The sequence below is a fragment of the Protopterus annectens genome, chromosome 1.part1 (assembly GCF_019279795.1).
Source record: "Protopterus annectens isolate FY-2018-M chromosome 1.part1, PAN1.0, whole genome shotgun sequence".
NCBI classification, from domain to species: Eukaryota; Metazoa; Chordata; order Ceratodontiformes; family Protopteridae; genus Protopterus; species Protopterus annectens.
Genome location: NC_056726.1, coordinates 514,810,241 through 514,831,656, shown reverse-complemented (window position 1 = coordinate 514,831,656; position 21,416 = coordinate 514,810,241). Strand labels below are relative to the sequence as shown.

Sequence of the window (21,416 nt, the reverse complement as noted above, 5' to 3'; positions counted from 1 at the left end):
CCCTCACTGGTAAGATCAGACCATAAACTAATCTCACTGGATATTCACATCCTGACCCCACCCCCTGCCCAGAAAACCACAGTGAAAAACTTCTCTAAAGCAAATTTCACAAGCCTCAAAACAGAGGCGAAATCCTTCGAAGCCCCCGGGCCTGTGGAAAATACAGCCCAGACCGCAGAATCCTTTATAAACGCATTCTATGAACACCTCCAGGAATGCATGGATCATGCAATCCCAAATAAACCAAGACCCAATCCTCCAAAGGCAGACATCCTGTCTGGTGGACCCCAGCCATAAACAAACTATACAATAGAAGGAGGAAGCTACTACATGATAGAGCAAAATCCCAAAAAGGGAAGGCATCTTTGATCAGGATTAGCAAAAAACTACGGGCACTCATAAAATCGTCTAAGGCCAGCTTCGAGAGAAAAATTGCACAGGACACTAAGGATAATCACAAGGCTTTCTTTAGTTATGTTAGGAACCTGGGTGGGAATTCCCAGATATGCTCAGAATTAGTCCAAAATGACAAAAAATACACCGAGCCCACAGACATTGCCAACATCCTAGCTGACAGGTTCAGTGCAAACTTCTCCCCCCTCTCCCCATCAAAAGGGCAAATATCTGTCCCAACAGAGTGCTGCCCCCCTGACATCTCAGATGCTCAGGTAAGAGCCGCCCTCTCCAAAGAAAAAACACAGCATCAATGGGACCAGATGGTGTCCCGGGCTGCGTCTTACATGAACTCCAAGAAGAGCTAAACCCAAACATAAAACTACTGTTCAATCTTAGCCTTACTACAGGATATGTACCCAAAGTGTGGCGTACAGCAACAGTGGTCCCTCTCCACAAAGGTGGTGCCTCACCGGATCCTGGAAACTATCGCCCCATAAGCCTGACTAGCTTGGTCTGCAAAGCTATGGAAAGGATCATCATGGACCTCATAAATAAAGATATTGGGGACCTACAGACACTGGATCCTACCCAGTTTGGCTTTAAGGGCAGATCCTGCCTCTTAAACCTGGTCAATTTCTTTGAAACAGTCACCAAGGCCATTGACGAGGGGAAGGTGGTCCACACAGCCTACCTGGACCTCGCAAAAGCCTTCGATACAATACCCCACTTGGGCATTATAGATAAGCTCACCAGCTTAAATATAAACCCCTATGTCACCTAGATGGGTTGCAAACTGGCTCAAGGACAGAACCCACATGGTTAGAATTGCTGGAGCCATGTCAGACTCCAAACCAGTTACAAGTGGTGTCCCACAAGGCTCAGTCCTGGGACCTGTCTTGTACGGTATATATTTCTCGGCGGTACAGGCCAACACGGAAGGACTGTGGCTGACCAAGTTCGCAGATGACTGCAAACTGGGCGCCATAATCAACTCTCCAGCCGACACAAGCATCCTCCAAAAGGGCCTCATAGAAACAGACAACTGGTGCCAGAGCCATGGCCTCAAGCTAAACGCCAAAAAGTGTATAGTCATCCCCTTTGGCAAAAACAAAGTGCCCACAAATTACCACATAGGTGGTAATCCATTAAGTACAGAAGAAGTCATTAGGGACCTGGGGACCCAAGTTGATAGCAATCTCTCATTTGACAACCACGTGGCCAAAGTGGTTAGAAAAACATTTTATATAGCCCACCTTATCATGAAGGGATTCACATCTAGATCAGGGGAGGTCATCGTACCTCTTTACTCATCCCTCATCAGGCCCATAATTGAGTACAGTGCCCCTTTTGGGATGTACCTTACCAGACACCTGCAGCAACTGGAAAGACCCCAAAAGTACCTCACCAAGAGGATCAAAGGGCTCAAACAGATGCCATATGCTGCCCGGTTAAAGAAACTCCAGCTCTACTCAGTGGCATACCGCCTGCTCAGTGGCGATCTGTGCCTGACGTATAAAGTTATGTCCAACCCGGAATTAATGGACATGCTGCACCTCAGAAAATCCAAATCCCATCGAGCTACGCGCTCGAGAGACTTGAACCTCAGCACTGAAATAAATAGGACATGCTGGAGGGACAGATTCATAACCCAGAGGCTTCCTTCACTCTGGAATAAAATCCCAGTCCAGGTTAGGCAGAGTCCCACACTGACTCTCTTCAAGAGGAATCTTGATGAGTGGATGGGAGATCGTAGGTTTACCCCGGCTATCACTTCTGTGTCACTGTTAGACAGAGGCACAGTATACTAACCTCAAAAAAAGGCATAGCAAAATTAATTTAAAATGGGTGGCGAAAGCCAAACACACTCTGGCTAGGCTTATAAATGCCCTAGGGCAGATAGCCTAGTATGAACCTATGAACACCTTAACCATTATGCCATCCTCCCCCTACAAAATGGTCAGCTAGGCCAGTTATCCCTTGTGAGACTCAAACCCTGCACCTTGTGTTTGTAAGGCAAACACCTTAACCATTAGGCCTCCCTCCCAACCCCCAAATTTTGCAGTGAGACAGATAGTTGAGAAGCTAGAGATGAGGAAAGAGTCCAGCTGGGAATTCCTAGACTTGGCGAAAGCATATGACAAGTCCCAAAAAGGTGATTTGGGCAGTACTGTGGTGGTTCGAAGTCCCAGAAACATTGGTAGAATTAGCGCAGGCTCTTTACAAGGATCCAATGACTCTAGTACAAACAGCGTTTGGTCTCACAGAGGGGTTCCCAATGGAAGTGGGTGTACACCAGGGTTCAGCTCAGAGTCCACTGCTGTTCATACTGGTGATGGATTACATTAGCAAACTGGTTGGATGGGACAGATCAACAAAGTTGCTGTATGCAGATGATGTGACATTAAAGGCAGACTCTGAGCAGGAACATGCAAAGGATAGGGGAAGGGAATGCAAAACTGAAGGCACATGGGATGAAACTAAGTACAGATAAGACCATGGTAATATCGGCAAATTGAGGAAATAAGCTGAGAATTGAGATGGGAAGGTAGTGGAACAGGTTAATAGTTTCAAGTATCTGGGAGGGGTTGTTGAGGAGAAGGGAAGTCTGAATGAAGAGGGCAAAGCTAGAATCAGAGGGGTTGCAGCCAACTGGCATAGTGTCAAGTGCAGTGTATGATAGAAGGTCAAAGAAACTGAAAAGTAGGGTGTAAACACAGGGTGTGACCAGTACTGCTGTATGATACAGAAACTTGGGCAGTAAAGGCAGAGCTGATAAAGGAAATTTAGAGGTGATGGAAATGAAGTGCCTGAGACAGGTTGTAGGATGCACATTGTGGGACAGATGAACAAATGAGGACATTAGAGCAGAAGTGAAAGTAGCTCCAGTTGCTGAAAAGATCAAAGAGAGCAGCTTGTGGTGGTTTGTCTTCTGCTTTTCTTCACACGTTCCCAATTTGGTGAAGAAGATTTGAGACAGGCTGGAAGAAGGTAAGAGGAAATGAGGTTGTTCAGCAAAGAGGTGGATGGATTGTGAGAGAAGATCTGCGACAGTCGGGCATGAGTGTTGAAGGCAGAAGTGTAGTACTGAATTTGAGAGAGATCGCGACAGTTAATACGATGTCACGACCCCATGTACAAAATGGGGAAAAGGAGGGATATTGATGATGACTTGTTTCGTGATACTTGTGCTGCCATGTTAGTTCTTTCCATTTCTCTCATCTGTTTGTGATAGATGAGCTTAATTCTTTTAAGCCTCAAAAATGTCACACACAAAAGTTGTATTTACGCAGGATGTCAGCATGATGCAACAACACAGTTTCCTCTGACTGTGAAGTTTGTAAGTTGTGGCAGAGATGAAAAGTCATACTTGGAAAAATATTGTCACTTGGATTCAGGATAATGGAGGGTATGGGTGATACTGCTGGGATTTGCCATCCTTTAGATATTATTTTTTATTTTATTTTTATTTATTTTATTTTACGTTTGTTGACTGGGCTAGTTTAACTGGATATATGTCCATTTTCAATAGAAGCCCGGGGAGATAAGCTCCACTAAAGAGATAATAACAACATTAGTACAATAAATATTAAGAGCAGGAATGCATATTTTTACATAAAGCATTGTACTGAGGTTACTGTTCTTCTTTCAGCTTTTCCCGGTTAGGGGTCGCCACAGTGGAACTCCGGTCCGTTAATGATTGGCAGTAGATTTTTACGGTGCCGAGGTGCCAGCTCGACGCCCATCCTTCAACGAAGGCACGCCCTAAGCCTTGTCTTTTGAACGCCACTTGACCGCATGGAGGACATGCAGACTCCACACACAAGGTGCTTCAGCTGAGAATCGAACGGGAGAACCCCTTGCTGTGAGGCGACAATGCTACCGCTGTACCACTGCGGCTTATTAATATATTAAAAGAAAGAAACAAATAAAATGTTTATAGGGATGTGTCTCTACAGTTGATAGCTTGCTAAGCCAGTTTATACTCTGTAGAGGTTCCCTGTAAAGACTAAATCAAGACAGACTTCAGTAGTTTACAGATCATATTCTCTGAGATTAAACCAAAATTTCCTCTTGCCAGTTGTGGGGGGTTGCCCCTTTAAAAATGGGAGATGGAATTTCTCCCTGTGCATTTGTCAGCCACCATTTCCCATGCATGTAGTGTGTAGGTCTGTGGAGATAATTCATCTGGCTGCTGGCCGCATTCAGTAATTTTATTACGTTCCTTAAGCGCCTTGTATTAAAGGTTCTGAGATTAAAGTAGTGATATAATAGTAGGAGTAGGGTGCTGCTAGTTTATAGTTCTGATATATTTAGTGTCTTGTATTTCTGACACACCCCTTCATAGTTTGTGTTTCTATAAGTTGTGTATTTTCTGCATTATATAACAAACTTGTAAGAGCCCAGGAACACCACCAAAATGCTGTAAAATCATTGTGTGAGACCTGAACTGGATTTTATGCTGTTCTTACAGAGGTTAGAAGCCAGAATTGGAAAATGGTTCTAGTGATTCTGTAAAAATCCATCTTTTGAACAAACTGAAAAATATGTCAAATATCTGAATGCAAGTCATTTATTGCACCCAGCATGAAGTGACCTGAGTTACAACTGTATGCTTTTACAGGTTGCAGCATCATAATCTTCTTTAGGTGTGAACCTCCTGCTTCCACTATATCCTGTAGGTGAAGGTGGCTGGCCTCTATTATTACCTTGATCTACCAACTGAGACATAAAGAACTCCCTACAAAACCAAAAGCTCATTCCACCAGAGCATTGGCTACGTCGGTAGCTTTTCAGGCTAGACTTCCAATGGAATCTATTTGTGCTGCAGCCACGTGGGCCACTCCTCATACCTTCATTTCGCATTACAAGTTGGATATGGCCTCCAGGAGTCGAGCTGTTTTTGGTTCCACTGTGCTCAAGAGTCTGTTCCGATGAGCCGCCCAGGTCTAAGGTGCTAGGGACGCTGTCCCATCCAGCAAGAATGAAGGCGAGATAGACAACTTACCATTAAGAAGTTATGTACCTACCATAACGTTCCATGTTAGTTGTCTTCATCTCGCCTTCTTTCTTGCGTCCCACCCTCCATCCCCCTAGCCTGGTTAGGACCGAGAAGAATCCCTTTTGAGGCCTTCTTCCTATGGTTGACTCTTTTTTAGGTTACGTCCTCCTCTGTTTGCAGCACTGTAGGTAAACCTTGTGGAGGGAATGGGTGTTTTTTTTCCATGGTATTAGCTCTACTAAACGAGATCTGGATATCTGACGCCTAGCATTGTGGGATAAGGGGAGGCCTCGCGCCGATAAATAGCTCTCGAGCTTTAGTAAAAGGCCGAGTTGGAGCCGAGGATCGGCTCCGAACCCATCCAGCAAGAAAGAAGGCGAGATGAAGACAACTAACATGGAATGTTATGGTAGGTACATAACTTCTTATTATGCTTGCCTGACTGCTATAAAGGATTTCTCTTAGGTCATGTAATAGGCTAAGTACATGTCATAGGTACTTCACTGACTGAATCTTTATACAGTGTTGCATGTGAATTACAATTTTTTTATACATTGGGTACTACTGTCATTTTAATTTTAGTGCTAAAGTTATTAATACATTTTTTCTCTCTCTAGTTTTTTGAATGCATCTTGAATTCTTCATGGTTGGAAAGCTGCTGTTCTTATCTAATCGTTTAGATCCCTCATCGTAAATGTCTCTCCTTTTAGATATTTTACAGCATATTTTGGACCATTTTATACCAGCTAACTTTGTAAGTTCACCTTTCTTGAATGCCTTGTATTTGTAAAGAATGCACACAAATGACTTGTACTTATTTTGATGACCTGCAGATACAGAGGTTCAGATTTTTTTCATATTACTCTACCAGTCAGGTAATTGATGGATCCTCAATGGGTTCCTAAAAACTGCACTAACTTTATTACAAATTTATGAATTTAAAGGAAAGCTGCACTAAGGATTCTTGTTTTGTCTTGTGTTTTTATTACTAACTTATTTATTGTGTTGTTACATGTTTTAATTGGATTTTTCTGTATTAGGATTGCAGCTTTACATGATTGTCATAGCTAGGACCTACTAAAATGAGCTTTACCTTGCTTTACCTTGTAGTTTTGTTTGATTTCTGTATTCTCCAAGTTTCGTGCTGTGACTGCTTGAGTTAGTTAGTTACTTATTTAGACCCATACTTCTGGGTCATCCCTGGAAGAGGCACTTGTGCTGAGAGTCTTACCAATTAACAGATCAAGTTGGTCTAAATGGATGAAAAGGTGTGTTGTTCAGTGTTTTGCACCACTCAAGCTTGAACACTTTCAGTCCAGCAAAAACACATTTTTTTCATACCTTATTTCCTGTTTTGGTGCTTGTCTTCTGTAAATGTCTCCATACTACTTTTGGATACAGAGTGGGATGTGTATGATATGACATCACCAGACTGGAAAATGAGGCTTAACAATTTGGGGTCCAGAATCATCCTATGAGAGAGGAACCAGGGAACTGCAACTGAATGATGAGCTATCTGTTTTGTGGATATTCAGATACAGTGCAGAGATATTTAAAGCAAACCAGGCATTTGTTGAATAAACTTAAATGAAGCAAATTGTTCATGGCTGATATTAAAGAAGTTGATTAAAAATAGATGCATCTATCATCTTTGAAACTGAACAAGCTTCCATCATTCCTCCATGTGGGCCCTACCCTGTACACCACTGCTAGTATTTGAGTTTAACTGACTTTGAGGTCTCCACAGCTTGACGAAAGTTAAGTGACTAGGCTTTTTGGCACAAATCTGTTATTCATTCAATTTTTTTACAACATTTCCCTGTTCTAGGATAAATCCCTTATCATTCTAAGCTTGACAACTTTTTTAACTAAAGTAGCTGCATCTGTATTGCTATATTTTCATTTAATATGTCAGTTTGACTAACAATTATAGTTAACAAAAAAGCCTACAAGCTGAAAGTCCTCTTTGACTAAACCATACATATTTAAAATATGATTACGATTACTAATCTTAAAATATGAACCTTGACCTTTGAAATGGGCAGTATTTCTGAGCAGCCTCAACTCTCTGTAGACAAGGTAATGAGGTCTGCAGGCATGAAGCATGTGCAAAGAACTACCAGAATTGTTAGGAGCCCCACTTGCGCAGAGCAGATGGATCAAGCCGGTGATGAAGAAGCTGCTTCTCTATGCAGGAAAGACCGATGCAATGGAATGCTTTGTTACAATTTTGATACTTTATACAAAGGCATCAAGGGCTGTGACAGACAGTTCACACTGTTATGCTACAGAATTTAGAAGTGAATGACCATTATTACCTGTTAATATGTGGGTGTGGCATTATGCACTGCCTACAAATGACTGAGGTCACAGCTGTCAAACTCATAATAAAAGGCACTGTAAGGCTTTCTGAATGCATGAGGTGCTTAATTTGGAGCAGTATTTCTCAGGTGGGTTTTACTACACTGGGTCCCTATGTGACAAATGATCATTGTGCGACCTGGGCATAATGCTCTATCTTCATACACGTTCTGGTTTGTTCTTCCATAAATAACTGTTTGGGAAAGAAAAAAAAATAACAGAGAAAGTCATTATCATATAAAATGTTTAATCAGGATGGAATTGCAATCTGCTACTGCACTCCACCCAGTTTAGGTTGACATCCATGTCTGGAAATGTCTGGAAAGATGCCCATTTCACCTCAGATACTTAAATACAAAGAAAAGATAATTTACTTCAGTAATTGGGTAAGATGCTCATCAGTACAGCTTGCTTCCCTTAAGGATGTCCTGCAAACCTCATTCCAAAGGTTCCATATACTGGCTCAAGATTTTGATTCCCCTCCCACCCCTCTCTCTATTTATCTTTTCTTTTTTTTTTTTAGCAGTTTCCAGTTAATGGACATTATAACAACGTATATCAGTCCCAAAACTGGATTCCATTAGTGTCAGTCCTCATCACAAGACAGAATTTGCCTGATCTTTTTTAAAACACCTTTATTGAATTATCACTTGTGTCACAGACAAACTTACATTTATGGAAAAGTAATCAAACCATATTAACAAGTTCACATTTACAAATGTTGTAGAATATATAACAATATATATGATTTGTAATCTTGGCAACATTACATAAATTATTCAGTTCGTACCTTCTGTTAAACATCATTTCTCCTCCAAAACATTGTTTTCTGTGGTTATTGTTCTCTGGGATCCTGCTTCCTGTTCTTTTATCTTTGTTAACCATATTCACTACTACAAGTATAGTTTAGATTTTGATTTCTATTTTCTAGTAACTGCTTTTTTTTGGCAGCCACCAGTATTAAACTCCACAAAGCCTTACTGTGTCTAGGCAATTTTAGATCATGTATCTCAGCTTAAAAAAAATCCTTAGTTAAACCCAGTATTCCTGACAGAGTACTCTGTAGGGATTTTTTTAAGTCTGCTAACTCATTACACTCCAAAAACATATGTTCTCAATTACCTTTTCTTCCCATTCACTCACACCTCTAACATTTGCCATCTACCTGAGGAAAAATTTATTTGCAGTCTGCTTGGGGTATAAAGTTATGTATGCAAACACTTCCAGGTAAAAATCGTAAATCTTCTAAATTTTGTTCCATATTTGAGAACCACACATATGTCCTACCATTGTTTCTTTATGAACTGCATATCTAATCTGTCTTCCCAATCTTTTGTGACCTCTTCTGATTTGATTCCTATAGTTCTTGCAATATTTTATATGCTCTACTTACTATCCCTTTTTTAACAGTAATTTCTGTTCTAGATGCAATTAAAAACTCGAGCAGAGCAAGTCTTTCATTTAGGATTCACTTATTCATTTCTCTTTGCTTCACCTTTCAGGAACTGATATCAGAAAATAGACCATCACTAGCGTGCAATCCAAATGCTTTCTTGGCCTCTTCCCATTCTATTACATTTCTTCCTCTAATTATTTGTTCCCAATATTTTGGTTCCTTTGCCAGCTTCCTCCAGTAAGTTCCAGCCACTCTTGTCTGTTCTTTGTATCCATAATTGCAGTCATCCATACTGACAGAATTTCTTTTCTCCCCTTCCTGTGTTGGCTTGATTCTTGGTATACTTTTTACTACTTTATGAATTTAATATTTTGTATAACTGTTTTTCCTTAAAGATCTGTGTCCAAAATCCATTCTTTCCTTACTTCTTGAATCACCCCCCCCACTTCCTCATTATCCCTTTCCACTTTTAATTGTAGCTCTCTGTTTGTATTATGTATAAGAGTCTTAACTTATAGCTCTGAAATATCAATTCAAATCAGGTATTCCTAAACTTCCTTCTGTTGGAAGGATCAACTTATCCCACTTGACTCTTGCCTCTTTCCTTCCCAAATAAAATCCTTCAATTCTTTGTTACTGTCCACAGCTCCTTCTCTGGTTTGGTAAAAATATGCCTGAACGGTTTATAAAAGTAAAAGGACAAAAAAAATTTTCCTGTTTGTATCTTGCTATCCACATCCATAGGCAAGAGTTTCCAGTTTCTCAGTTTTTGTATTCTCTTTTGATCTGATGTCAGTTTCATTCTCTGCTCAGCTGTTGGGTTCAGATCTGATCCTTGGATCCAACTCTGCCGTTACTAATGCTTGTGGCAACCAAAAAGTTCTCAAGCTCTTCCCCTACCCACAATGCACCAGCCTGTAACATACCCCAGATCTTGTTTGCTGCTTTTAGTGAAAAGAGGTGGTCAGCCTGAGTTCTTGCTTATGAGAACTACTTTTTCTTGATAATTTCACCGCTTTAACATATAAATATATTCTGTTTTCTTACATACAGTATACACTCAGTGTAATTCTTTTTTTACCATCATTGGTATTTTTTTATCTCTATTTTCTATAGTACATGTTAGTGTGTAGTTCTTTTTTTTTACCATTGCTGGTATTTTTCCCTTTCTCTCTATCATTTAGAAAGTCTTTTTTTTTTACAATTTTCTTTCTCTCTCCCCTGTTGCGAGTAGTCATATCTGACAAAGGACCTGCTGGCTTCAATAACTGTTAAGTGTGTGCATAAATTGCCACTTTCAGGTGCCTGCACTTTGTGTTTATTGTTTAGGCCCTCAGCTCCTTCAAGAGGATTGTAATATCTGCAAAATTTCAATCCTAGGGCCATAGCAGATAGGAAAAGTAAACTAACATTAAAGAGATTGCCTCCATCTTCATTTGGACAGGCTGTTGCTGGGGGCTCAATCCCCCAAGACTAAAACAAAACATACATTGACTAAGTCTCCCAAAACCATCCACTTCTTTAGCTCCTTTGGTGCCGTCGAAGAAAAACCTAGACTGGATCCAAAATCTGCACAGATCTGCTCTCCTTTGGATCCTATAAAAAATCTTCAGATCTAAGTTTATTGGATCTGAAGACAGTACCTAGAATAAAATATTCTCCAGACTTGGATCCAGTGCCTTCTAGGGTTCCCTTTCCCTTTCTAGAGAGATGTTGTTCTAGGTCACCATCCTTTGCCTCAAACTTGTACTTCCAGGAGTCTAACTGAGGAAGATGTGGGCAGAATGATGAAGAGAGTCCTCTTGATGCAGATACTGACTGGTGTTACGGCTCCTTCTCCCTCAGGTCAGGAAGCCCATCCATCTGTTGCACCACCATTATCTGCTGTTTCTCTGATCCAACCAGATGTTTGAGTCCCTAGATCTGAACCCTCTGAGTCCGTTCAGCTTGAATCCTGTTCGGATCCAAAGACTTATCTGAGTGCACCAGGTCTGGCTTCTTCGGATCCGGATGACTCTTGGAGCAGAAGCTGTTTTCGAGTCTGAGGCATCGGAGTTGACTCAGAGGTTTTCAGAGCCATGTCTACCCTTCGGAGCTTTGGCACTGGATAGCTCTGCTCCAACTTCCACTTCAGGGAGGTTGCTCTTGGGGCAGAGGGAGGCAGTGGTCCAGAAGCCCTCCTTCTTGGAGCCACTGTCTTCATTCTTTCCAGAGCAATCTGCTTTCAAGATAGTGAAGAGGGTGTTTTCTGTTCTGACAGGGGATGGATCCAGCCCCTTCGGATCTTCAGTCTAGTTCCCAGATGTGTCTGGGCTTAGAGCCACATCATTCTATGCCACAGAGACAACCAGCCCAAGGCATTTAGATCACCCAACAGGATCTTAGTCTGTTCTGACACTTCACAGGAGCATCCCAGTTTGGAAGTCCCTTAGTAGAGGGAAGCGCAAGAGGAGGCACTTGGACTCTCCACAAGAGTCCATCACTGAGGATACTGATTTTGATGAAGGGTCCCCACAATTGCCTCCAGAAGATATCTCATTTGGAGACATTCTTGAAATCATTAAACAGAGAGGTGGTTGGTTCTCCAGCAACCTTTACTAGAGGAATTAGTATTTCTGGAAGATTTTGGAACTAGTCCTTCTACCTCTTGGGTTACTCTGCCCACCGTTGAGCTCATGGATTTGGTTTTTAGGCAGGTGTGGAAGGAACCTGACTCTGTTGCGCCAGTCCCCAGAGGCCAGATTGGATTCTGGATCCACCTGTTGGGAAGGAATTCTGGTGTAAGGGGCTGCCTGTGAATGCCAGGGTCATAGTGGCAGTCACTAAAAAGGAACTTGCTGAACAAAGTTAGTCTCCCTTACAAGGGGTTTAGGAGGATGGACAGATTTGGGAAGTGTGTGTACCAAATAGCTCAGCGACCTTTCACTAGGGTACAAAAGGACTTGATCAAGGAACTTTCAAAATCCCTTTCCTGGACCATTATTGTTGAAGCTTAATCTTCTGTGGCTTTTCAGTTGGCTACCCCCCAATCCATTTCAAATTTGTCCGTGAGGCTTATCTCGCATGCAGCCGAAGGTGCTGCAAGGACTGCGGGTTCAGGCATATCGATTAGGAGACATGCCTGGATGGACTTATGTGATTTTGCAGAGCCTTTCAAGTCCTTGTTCGTCAGTGCACCCTTTGGCAGATCATTGTTTGGTCCAAAAGTGAGGGACACACTCTCCAGGTTTGAAAAGGATGGAAAGACCCTCTCCCCAGTGGGTGTGCATTTTTCAACCCCTCAAAGATCCTTTTCTAGGAATCGATGAGGTGGTTGGAAGATGTGGTTCAGAAAGTCCCAGGGTCCTTTTTAGGGCACAGGTGGAGATAGTTTCACTAGGGGCAGAGGGGGGAGCTCTAATGCACTGTGCCACCTCCATAGCAGAGGAAGCCCGCAAAACCATCGGTCTAGAGATTTTCTTTGATAGACTCTACCAATTGTCCACCTCTGGAGGCAATCGGGGGTCAACTTATCCCTGCACTGAGAGAGCCTGGCTAGATACAACAAGCGATACTTTGATGCAGGGTTTATTTCCAGAAGCTCTATAAATCCTTTTTCCCTTCCACCCCCAACTGCATGCAAAATTCCTAATGTTCTACCCTGTCAGAGGAAAGCAGCAGCAATAGAAGTACAAAAGCTGCTAGAAAAAATTCATCCAAGAGGTCCCACCTGACCAGATAGAATCCAGAACTTACTCAATATTCTTTTTAGTGCCAAAGAAAACAGGGGACTGAAGGCTAGTTTTGGTTCTCAGCATTTTGAACAAGTCAGTTCGGCATACAAAGTTTTGGATGGTCACATTCAGTCCATTCTACTCTTCCTGGGCAAGGATGACTAGATGTGCTCAATAGACCTTCAGGATGTGTACTATTACATAAAGATGAACAGCCAGTATTTATGCTTCTGGCAGGGAAGCAGTCACTATCAGTTCAGAGTACTCTCCTTTGGCTTCACCACAACCCCAAGGGTGTTCACCAAATGGATGGCAGTGATAGCAGCTCACATGAGACTGCAGAGATTCCAAATGTTTCCATATCTAAACGACTGGCTCATTACCACCATAACTAAGCATCTACTAACAAGAGCAAGAGATCACATTCTTTGTTCTTGTGTAGGGATAACCATAAATTACGAGGTCTCATTTAGTTAGAATTCATATAGACAGTCTTCAACATGATATCCATGACAGCTTCTTTTCCTCCCTCAGTACAGAATATCAGATTCCCAGTCAGGAAAATAATTTGCAGTACCAAAATTTCAGCTTGATTGATCTTCCAAGCCTTGGTAATCAATGTCATCTGCCATAATCTTAGCTCCTCTAGCAAGATTTCATATGAGAATTCTTCAATGGATGCTAGCAACACAGTGGTCGATTCTTTACCAGCACGTCAGCACAAATAAGAATCACTCGGGTATGCAAGAGATACCTTTGGTGGTGAATTCAGTCAGATGAGGTTCTACAAGGCCGTCCTTTCATTCTCCTTCAACCCAAGGCCATACTGACCACAGATGATTCCCGGATTGGGTAGGGGGTGGCACTTCTGGGGAAAACAGTCTAAGGCACTTACTCCCCCGAGGAGGCCAATTTGCATATCAGTTTCTAGAGATGAGTGCAGTGCTCTTAGCATTGCAAGGCTATGAGGGCACTCTCCCTTTTGGGAATTTGCAATTCAAACAGATATCAGTAGTTTGATACATTAACAAATGAGGAGAAACCAGATCTTACCCCTTATGTTGAAAAGCACTGTGTGGGGTAATGGGTGATTTCATCCAACCGCTTTTTCCTAGCAATGCACAGTCTGGGGAAGTCCAGTGTGATAGCAAGGCCATTCTTCTACATCACAAGTGATCTCTCAACAAGAATATTGAAAAAAATGAATGTGAAGTAGTTAACTTCATTTGTCCATCAACCTATGGTTATCGGATCCATATCGGATCCGAGCCGGCAGCTTCCAACAGCTAAGATCTGAGCTCCAAGCTCCTCCCCCTTACCCATAATCCCCTGCTATCCCTTCCTGACCTCAGATCTAGTTTGCCGCAGTTCTCTCAGCAGCTTGATCGAGTTTCCAGGCGTGGTGGTTGTCGAATTTGTGAGAAAAATCTCCTTTTTCTTAGTTTAAACAGATTTTTTGTGTGTGTGTGTGTGTGTGTGTGTGATTAATATAGTTCCCCTGTAGCTTTAACGTTTTTCTTACCTGGTGTTTAGTTATCTTTTTTTAGTGTTATTCCCTCCCCCTCGTGTACGAGTTAGGGTGTGTGGTTTTGGGGCCTAGTGTGCGTGTTGTTGTTTTGCAGGTATGGCAGAGGCACCTAAAACATTCTTTTCAAAGTGTGCCGAGTGTGGCCATAAGCTGTCCCCAGCAGATGGCCACACTCGGTGCATTTTATGCCTTGGGGTTGAACATCTTTCCACCGGCTGCACTATTTGCGCAGCGTTCAACCCCAGGACCCTCAAGGACCAGAGGTCGAAGCTGATTCTGGCGGGACTTCTGCCCCTGGACCCGGCTTCGTCCTTCGGTCCCTCCGTGGCACCTGCAGTGGCTGCGGCAGCGCCACCTGCTATTCCTCTTCCCCTGGCCAGGACTCAACCTCCCACCTTGGGCCAGGAGGAGAGGGAAGCTAAAAAGGAGAAACGCCGAGAAAAACACAAGCGGCGGGCCGAAGCTTCTGCATCGGCCCCCGCCAGCCAAATGGGTTTCTCCTCCCAGGGCCTCCGAGTCTTCTCCTTCCCAGCTCCATTCAACCCGCTTTTCGCCGGGGCCAGAGGAGGAGGAGACCCGGACGCCTTTGAGGTCATCAAGGCGGCACTCCCAGCCCGCCTCGGTGGCCTCATCAAGGTCTACCCGGAGTTTGTCCGATGCAGACTTGGACCGGATGATGCGTAGGTTCCTCCAGGCCCAGCTGCAGATGGGAGTGCTCCTGACCCCCCCTCTGGGGGGGAGCTCGACCCCCTTTTTTGCCCCGATCGCTCCTTCTCCGACCCATTACCGGGGTTCGGAGCCTTCGGAGCCGGGTAGCGTCAGAGCCAGGGACTGTCTGCGCCAATAGTATCGGGTACTTCGGCGCCGATGGCACCTTCGAGTCTGTTGGGTCCCTTTTCTTCAGATCCGATCTTTCTGAGCCGAGAGCTGAGCTTCGGATCTGGAGGTGTCAGTCTGGCTTCGGCTCCGTCTCGGTCGGAGCATACTGGCCCTTCAGATCCGACCGCGTCGGCCAGGACATGGAAGGAACCGGACACTGTGGAGCCCATTCCAAAGAGGCCGGACAAAATTCTCAGTCCCCCTTTGGATAAGTCATGTTGGAGCAAGGGAGCCCCAAGATGCCCAGGAGAGTTCCTCGGCCCATCCTCCAGACAAGGAGTCTCGGACGATGGACCGTCTGGGGAAGCGGGTGTTTGCTTCAGCCACCTTTTCCGTGAGGTCGCTGAGTTATATGGCACACGTGATACGGCTCCAGCGGGATCTTATCAAAGAATACGCTGGGTCACCCTCAGAGTCCATGTCTGCGGAGGACAAGAAATTGTACTCTACCCGAATGGCCACTCTCAAATCTATCTCCAATACATCTATGCGGTTACTATCCCATGCCATGGAAGGAGCCGCTAGAGCTAGCGGAGCGGGCGTCGTCCTACGGCGACAGGCGTGGCTCCATCATTGTGATTTCGTGGAACCCTTTAAGGCGTCGTTCGCAAATGCCCCGTTTGATGGTTCTGCCCTTTTTGGCAAGACCGGACGTGACACACTGGTCCAGAACGAGAAAGATGGGAAGACGTCTGCCGTCGGAGTCCGCCTCTCTGCTCCCAAGAGGTCCTTCTCCAGGAACCAAAAGGGACAGAAGAAGATGTGGTTCAGAAAGTCTCAACAGTCCCATTTCGCTCCGGACCCCTCATCCTTCAGAGGCAAAGGAGGGCAGGGTGGACGCTGCCCTAGAGGCAGAGGGGGCCCGAAGAACTTTGGGTCCAGAGAACCTTTCTCTGATCGGCCCACGCAGCAACCCTGAAGGGTTACCCGACTGCTCCACTCTGGAGGCAGTCGGGGGGGGGGTGTTTCTCGAGGCACCTGGCAGCTTGGGAACAGATCGCTGGGTGCTTCAGATCATATCCAGAGGCTACAAGATCCCCTTTCTCAATCCCCCTCTCAGTTCCCAAAGCCTCCCCGATGTCCCACCCAATCAAAGGGAGGTGGCAGCCGAGGAAATACTCCAGCTGCTAGAAAAAAGAGCAATCCAGCACGTCCCCCCAGACCAGTCTGGATCAGGCTTTTACTCCAGGTTCTTCTTGGTGCCAAAAAAGACGGGGGACCTAAGACCAATCCTAGACCTGTCCTTTCTAAACCTGTCAGTAGCCAAAGAAAAGTTCCGGATGGTCACCCTTCAATCCATTCTCCCCCTTCTGCAGGAGAACGACTGGATGTGCTCCAAAGACCTCAAGGATGCGTACTACCACATTTTGATGGACAGACGATCCAGGAGGTTTCTCCGCTTCCGGCTGGGAACCAGCCATTACCAATTCAGGGTCCTGCCCTTTGGTCTCACCACAGCCCCCAGGGTGTTCACCAAAGTGTTAACTGTTGTAGCGGCTCACCTGAGACTCCAGGGAATTCAGGTCTTTCCGTACCTGGACGACTGGCTCCTGACCGCCCCTACCAGGCATCTACTATGCACCGCCAGCGATTACTTTCTCCATCTAGCTCCCCAGCTGGGAATCACTATCAACATCGGGAAATCTTCCCTTCTCCCAACTCAAATCCTAGATTTCATCGGAGCCAGATTGAACACAAACCACCTTCTAGCCTTCTTGACTCCGGACTGGCTATGAACTCTGAAACTCCATGTACTGGCCCTTCTACAATCCCCAGCTCCCCCTGCGGAATTGGTCCTGAGGGCTCTAGGCTCGATGGTGGCAACCATCAACCTACTACACATGGCGTGCTTAAACATGAGAATTCTTCAATGGACTTTGCAAGTCCAGTGGTCCTTCCTGCGACATCCCCTGAGCTTCCCCATTCCTCTCAGCAGGGTGTGCAGGAAAGCCCTCTTATGGTGGCTCCAGTCCCCGGACCTCCAGAAGGGGCGCCCCCTTCTCTGTGTCCCCTCCTCTAGCCACGGTGACCACAGACGCCTCTCGCCTCGGGTGGGGGGGGGCACTGCTTGGGCAGGACCGTCCAAGGCACATGGAACCATTCGGAGACCTCATTGCATATCAATGTCCTAGAGATGAGAGCGGTGCTTTTGGCATTGCAAGCACTTCAGAGCCTTCTTCCCTTGGGGACAATTGAGATCCAGACAGACAAGTCGGTCGACTGGTATATCAACAAACAAGGGGGAACCAGGTCCTATCCACTTTGTCGGGAGGCCATGAGAGTGTGGGAATGGGCGATGTCCACCAACCGCTTTCTCATAGTGATGTACATTCCGGGACAGTCCAACATTTTGGCAGACAGACTGAGTCGAACCATCCTCTCACTGTACGAGTGGCCTCTGAATCCCAGAGTAGCGAAGCAGATTTTCTCCAAATGGGGTCAACCTCGTTGAGATCTTTTCGCCTCTCCTTCGAATGCAAAGTGCAGTGACTACTTCGCTCTAATTCCCCCACCCGGGGAATCCCCCAGAGACGCTCTGGTGCATGTTTGGCCACCCGGTCTACTTTATGCTTACCCTCCTCTGCCCCTGATGCTAAAGTTTTTACAGAAAGCCAGACGGTTGGGGAGCAGAATAATTCTCATTGCCCCATACTGGCCTCGTCAAGCTTTGTTCCCATATCTATAGTCTCATCTAGTGAATCCCCCATGGATTCTAGATCCCATCTTGGATCTGATCTCTCACCCATCAGGCCTGTCAACCCCGAATCTGGACAACCTCAAGCTCACAGCTTGGTTGATCCAGTTCCAGTGATAGCTAGGACCCCCGGTATCTCGTCCCCTGTCAAGGCTATTCTAGTAGCCGCTCACAAGCCATCTACTAGAAGAATTTATAATAGCAAATGGAAGCGTTTTTCTATTTGGGCAGAGCATCACAACTTAGATCCCTTTACAGCTCCGTTGCCAGCAGTACTAGATTTTCTGTCAGGATTATTCGACCAAGGTGCTAGCTCTTCTACGGTCAAAGTCCAGTTGGCTGCAGTCTCTCATTATCATGTTGGCAGTGATCTCGGCCCTTTGATTTCATTCAAACTATGTAAGACCTTCCTAAAAGGCACTTTCCTACTAAGACTTCCGGTTAAAGATGCAGTCCCTCCTTGGGATTTAACTCTTGTACTTCAGTCTCTAACAGCTCCTCCCTTTGAGCCTGCAACTTCGGTGGATCTGAAATACTTGTCTTGGAAGACAGTTTTTCTTGTTGCCATAACTTCGGCCAGAAGGGTCTCGGAGCTTCAAGCCCTTTGCACCAAGCCACCGTATTTGATTTTTCACAAAGATAGAGTCTCACTCAGGACCAACCCCTCTTTTCTGCCCAAAATTGCTTCGGAGTCTAATATCAACGAATCTACTAATTTACCAGTCTTCTTTCCAAATTATCAGAACAAAGGTGAATACAAGTTGCACTCTCTAGACGTACATAGGCAACTAAGATTCTATTTGCACAGGACAGCTGATCACAGGAAATCAGACCAGCTTTTTGTATCCTTTGCTAAGTCCTCTTTGGGAAAACCTGTAACAAAAGTCACATTGTCCAGATGGATTTCCCAATGTATTCTTTTGGCATATGAGAGTTCTGACTGGCCTGCATCTCAAGGAGTCCATGCCCATTCTACTCGGTCGATTTCTACCTCTGCTGCTTTTCGATCTAGGGTGTCGTTGGATGACATTTGTTCAGCAGCCACTTGGGCTTCATCTCATACATTTATAAACTATTACAAATTGGATATTGAATCCAGAGGGAGAGCATCCTTTGGCTCTGCAGTGCTCCGGAACATCCTTCCATGAGGACCTCCCAAGAATCAGGTAGCTGGGGACTCTGTCCCATAGGTTGATGGACAAATGAAGTTAACTACTTCAGATTAAGAAGTTATGTACTCAGCATAACGTTCCATCTGAGTAGGTAAACTTCATTTGTCAGCAACCGTCCCTCCCTCCAACCCCCTAACCTATATGGATGTTCAAAGGACTCTTGCTTTCATGGCGGAGTGTCTCTAGGTTAGAGTATGGAGGTGGTTCTTGGTATCGTATGGTCTATGGCTAAGCAAACTCGATCTGAGGTCAGGAAGGGATAGCAGGGGATTATGGGTAAGGGGGAGGAGCTTGGAGCTCGGATCTTAGCTGTTAGAAGCTGCCGGCTCGGATCCGATATGGATCCGATAACCATAGGTTGCTGACAAATGAAGTTTACCTATTCAGATGGAATGTTATGGTGAGTACATAACTTCTTATTTTCTGTCAGTGGTGCCAGCCTTGCTGCAAACTTTTTTGCTTCTCCCCTAAACAGATGCAGCAGCTACTTGCCCTAATCCCTTCGGTTGAAGGTCGAGGGGTGCTCTTCTCCATGACTGGCCTCCCGTTCTACTTTATCCTTACCCACCTTCTTCTTCTTCTTTTGGCTGCTCCCAATAGGAGTCCCCACAGCAGATCATCTTGTTTCCATTTCTTCCTGTCGTTTGCATCTTGCTCTGTCACACCAACCACCTGATGTCCTCTCACCACATTCATAAACCTTATCTTAGGCCTTCCTCTTTTCCTGTTACCTGGCAGCTTCACCCGTAGCATCTTTTTCCCAATATACTTTGCATCCCTCCTCAGCACATGTCCAAACTAACGTAATCTTGCCTCTCTTGCTTTGTCTCCAAACATTCCAGTCTGGGCTGACCCTCTAATATACTTAATCCTGTCCACCCTTGTCACACCCAGTGCAAATCTTAACATCTTTAACTCTGCCACGTCCAGCTCTTGACTCCTGCCTTTTTGTCATTGCCACTGTCTCCAACCCATATAACATAGCTGGTCTCACTACCCTCTTGTAGACCTTCCCTTTCACTCTTACTGGTACTCGTCTGTCACAAATAACTCCTGACACTCTTCTCCACCCACTCCATCCTGCCTGTACTCTCTTCTTCACCTCTCTCCCACATTCACCATTACTCTGAACTGTTGATCCCAAGTATTTAAACTCATCCACCTTCACCACCTCTACTCCCTGTATCCTCACCATTCCTGTAGCCTCCCTCTCATTCACACACACATATTCTGTCTTAGTCCTGCTGACCTTCATTCTGCTTCTCTCTAGAGCACATCTCCACCTCTTCAGGGTCTCCTCCACCTGTTCCCTACTCTCACTACAGATCACAATGTCATCTGCAAACATCATAGTCCATGGGGACTCCTGTCTGATCTTGTCTGTCAACCTGTCCATCACCATTGCAAATAAGAAAGGGCTCAGAGCTGATCCTAGATGTAATCCCACCTCCACCTTAAACGCACTCCCACCGCAGACATCACCGCTGTCGCACTACCCTCGTACATATCCTGTACCACTCTTAGATACTTCTCTGACTCTCCCATCTTCCTCGTACAGTACCACAACTCCTCTCTAGGCACCCTGTCATATGCTTTCTCTAAGTCCACAAAAACACAATGCAACTCCTTCTGACCTTCTCTGTACTACTCCATCAACACTCTCAGAGCAAACATCGCATCTGTAGTGCTCTTTCCTGGCATGAAACCATACTGCTGATCACTAATCCATCACTTCCCTTTTTAACCTAGCTTCCACTACTCTTTCCCATAACTTCATACTGTGACTGATCAGTTTAATCCCTCTGTAGTTTCTACAGCTCTGCACATCACCCTTATTCTTAAAAATCGGTACCAAAACACTTTTTCTCCATTATTCAGGCATCCTCTCACTTTCCAAGATTTCATTAAACAATCTGATTAAAAACTCTACTGCCATTTCACCTAAACCCCTCCATGCTTCCACAGGTATGTCAGCTGGGCCAACAGCCTTTCCATTCTTCATCCTCTTCATAGCTGTCCTTACTTCCTGCTTGTTAATCCGTTGCACTGTCTGATTCACTATCACCACATTATCCAACCTTCTCCCTCTCATTCTCTTCATTCATCAGCCCCTCAAAGTGCTCTTTCCATCTACTCAACATACTCTCCTCGCTTGTGAGTATGTTTCCCTCATTATCCTTTATCACCCTTACCTGCTGCGCATCTTTACTAGCTCGGTCCCTCTGTCTAGCCAATCGGTAAAGGTCCTTTTCTCCCTCCTGAGTGTCCAACCCTTTT

At 44.9% G+C, this 21,416-nt stretch overlaps 1 protein-coding gene across 1 annotated transcript in view; it reads left to right on the top strand.

Moving 5' to 3' along the window:
- MTFR2 (mitochondrial fission regulator 2) overlaps positions 1–21,416 on the top strand; it is a gene marked incomplete in the record, with an annotated part of 659,997 nt that overhangs the window by 10,140 nt on the left and 628,441 nt on the right. The window contains 1 exon segment of the mRNA XM_044076367.1: positions 6,013–6,149. Within this exon segment, the coding sequence (XP_043932302.1) occupies positions 6,090–6,149 (60 nt within the window).